Source organism: Sinocyclocheilus rhinocerous, unplaced genomic scaffold, assembly GCF_001515625.1.
Source record: "Sinocyclocheilus rhinocerous isolate Xijiao unplaced genomic scaffold, SAMN03320098_v1.1 scaffold22, whole genome shotgun sequence".
In the NCBI taxonomy this organism is placed as follows: Eukaryota; Metazoa; Chordata; class Actinopteri; order Cypriniformes; family Cyprinidae; genus Sinocyclocheilus; species Sinocyclocheilus rhinocerous.
Genome location: NW_015642832.1, coordinates 356,769 through 358,838, shown reverse-complemented (window position 1 = coordinate 358,838; position 2,070 = coordinate 356,769). Strand labels below are relative to the sequence as shown.

The following is a 2,070-nucleotide window of genomic DNA, read 5'->3' as shown; positions in this document are numbered from 1 at the left end:
GGGTTATGGTGGATGCATTAGGGAAATTGGTCCTGGCTGCCTGAGACGGCATACTGTACTGAAGTAATTACAGTTGCTGGAGGAATTCTGAGGCCAGTGTGTGTGTGTGTGTGTGTGTGTGTGTGTGTGTGTGTGTATGCATGCGTGTCCGGAATATTCTGCCGCAGAGGGTCCATGCCCCGCCCTTCCATCTCCCCCAGCAAAGCGGCTGCCAATGGGATAGGGCTGGGGTTTTATTGATGAGATGGATGAGGAGGGAGATAGGGATAGAGAGACAGATGGGGCTTCTGTCCAGGCCATGGCAGTGCTGGGGAGCCTGCGCTCAGGGATGTCGCCAGCGTGGCCAGCTTCCACTGATTAGCAGCCACAGGAGGCCCAGCGCCAATGATGATGGTGATGCACGCCCACAGAGGATCTGAGCTCGGCTGAGGCATCTCAAGAGACATCCACCTGCAGGATGGGACTCACCTGCTTCAAGTCCTGGAAGTACAACAGTGGAGCACAGAAAGGTGAGCGAGTGCTTCGCTACTTCCCACCGGTGTGTTAGTTGTTCAGACAGTGTGAACTTGTGAAAACTTTTTTGCAGCATAATAAATGTTATATATAGCCTAAACATTTGATTATATTACATGTTATATAAATAGAGAGAGAGAGTATACAGAGTTTCAATAATCAGAATTAAGATAAACTATACAATATTGAGCAGTGCTCATAACTAGAAGCTTAACCTCAAAGATATGGTTTGCAGGAGTTTCTGGGTCAAACGATTACTTCAAGTGCTTGAAGGGAAGCAGAACATGAAGGACAGACACCATGTCGCGTTGACCGAGATTTCACTTATGAATATATTAAAGCTGAGATGCGACAGGTATATTGCTGGTTTGTCATTATGGGCAGGAGAGGATTTCAAAATAATGAGTTTGAAAAGACTCGGGTGGAACAAGAAAACAGAGTTGACTAAATCAGTGTAATTACAGAGAGATCTGAAAATGAGGATAGATAACATAAATGTGAAAACCTGAAGTCTGCGGAACAGCTCTGCTGTCATATGTTTTGCCTGTTGCATAGAAGTAATGTTATTGCTACAAATAACACCCCCAACAGGGAACTTAGAAGAATGCAAACTGATGAGTCATGCGTGATAAAATTCTACATTGTACCATGGATAAAAAAAAAAGTCTTTCTAATTCATGCAAACATGACGAGAAAGACTAGGCTGTTGTTTTTACACCGCATAACCACTTCAAGGAAGCATTTGCCATTGTTTCAATTACTGAGCTATAAAAACAGAGTCCCTAACCCCCCATGCTCTTTATTACATGCAGAATTCCTGTCTATTACACAGATTGTGTCAATGACATACTGAAGAGACCTTTTTGAAAGATATTGTTTTTTGTTTGTTTTGTAATTTTGAGGTGTTAAGTTTTATTTTGGTTTTAGAAAATAAACGTATTTGCTCTCCTCACAAATCAACTCTTTCTTGTTTTTGTTTCATGCTCTCTGTGCCTTGCCCTGGACTTTTATGTCACTTCCTGTCTCCCGTGGTGTTTGTAGTCAGTTTGTAGTCCGTTTGTTCATTGGTTCCCCTTGATTAGTCTCCCCAGGTGTGTCTTATCTTGTTAAGCTTGTTAACCCCCTGTGTGTATATAGCCCTAGTTTTTCTTTAGTTCCTTGTGAGTTGTTGAATGTAATGGTTGTCTGTTTGCCAGTCATGCTGTTCTTTGTTCCCTTTGGTTTTTGCCTTATTGTTTGTTCTAGTTTTTCCATGAAATACCAGCACATAGATCCTTGCCTCTGCCTGTTTCCCCCAGCTTCTCCACAACGTTACAGTTTTTCACTGGCATGTCTCTTTGACTAGTGCATCTTTGAGCCTATATTTAGTATAAGTAAAATACTTAAGTACTGTTAAAATCAGATACTCCAAGACTTTTACTCAAGTTGTTTTGGAATTGGTGACTTGTAACGTGTAGTGGAGTAATTTTCACTGTAAGGTATCTGTACTTTTACTCAAGTATGGTTTTTAGGTACTCCTTACCCCTCTGCAAACGTCCTCTTTTAACGCGAATGAAA

The 2,070-nt window shown here is 41.8% G+C and overlaps 1 protein-coding gene across 1 annotated transcript in view; it reads left to right on the top strand.

Annotated features, from left to right (window-relative positions):
- Positions 1 to 6: 6 nt before the first annotated feature.
- Positions 7 to 2,070, top strand: part of LOC107756805 (rho GTPase-activating protein 24-like) — a 24,081-nt gene continuing 22,017 nt past the window's right edge. Inside the window, exon 1 of the mRNA XM_016574087.1 lies at positions 7 to 509. Coding sequence (XP_016429573.1) covers positions 458 to 509 — 52 coding nt within the window. The 5' untranslated portion in view covers positions 7 to 457. The remainder of the gene's footprint in view (positions 510 to 2,070) is intronic.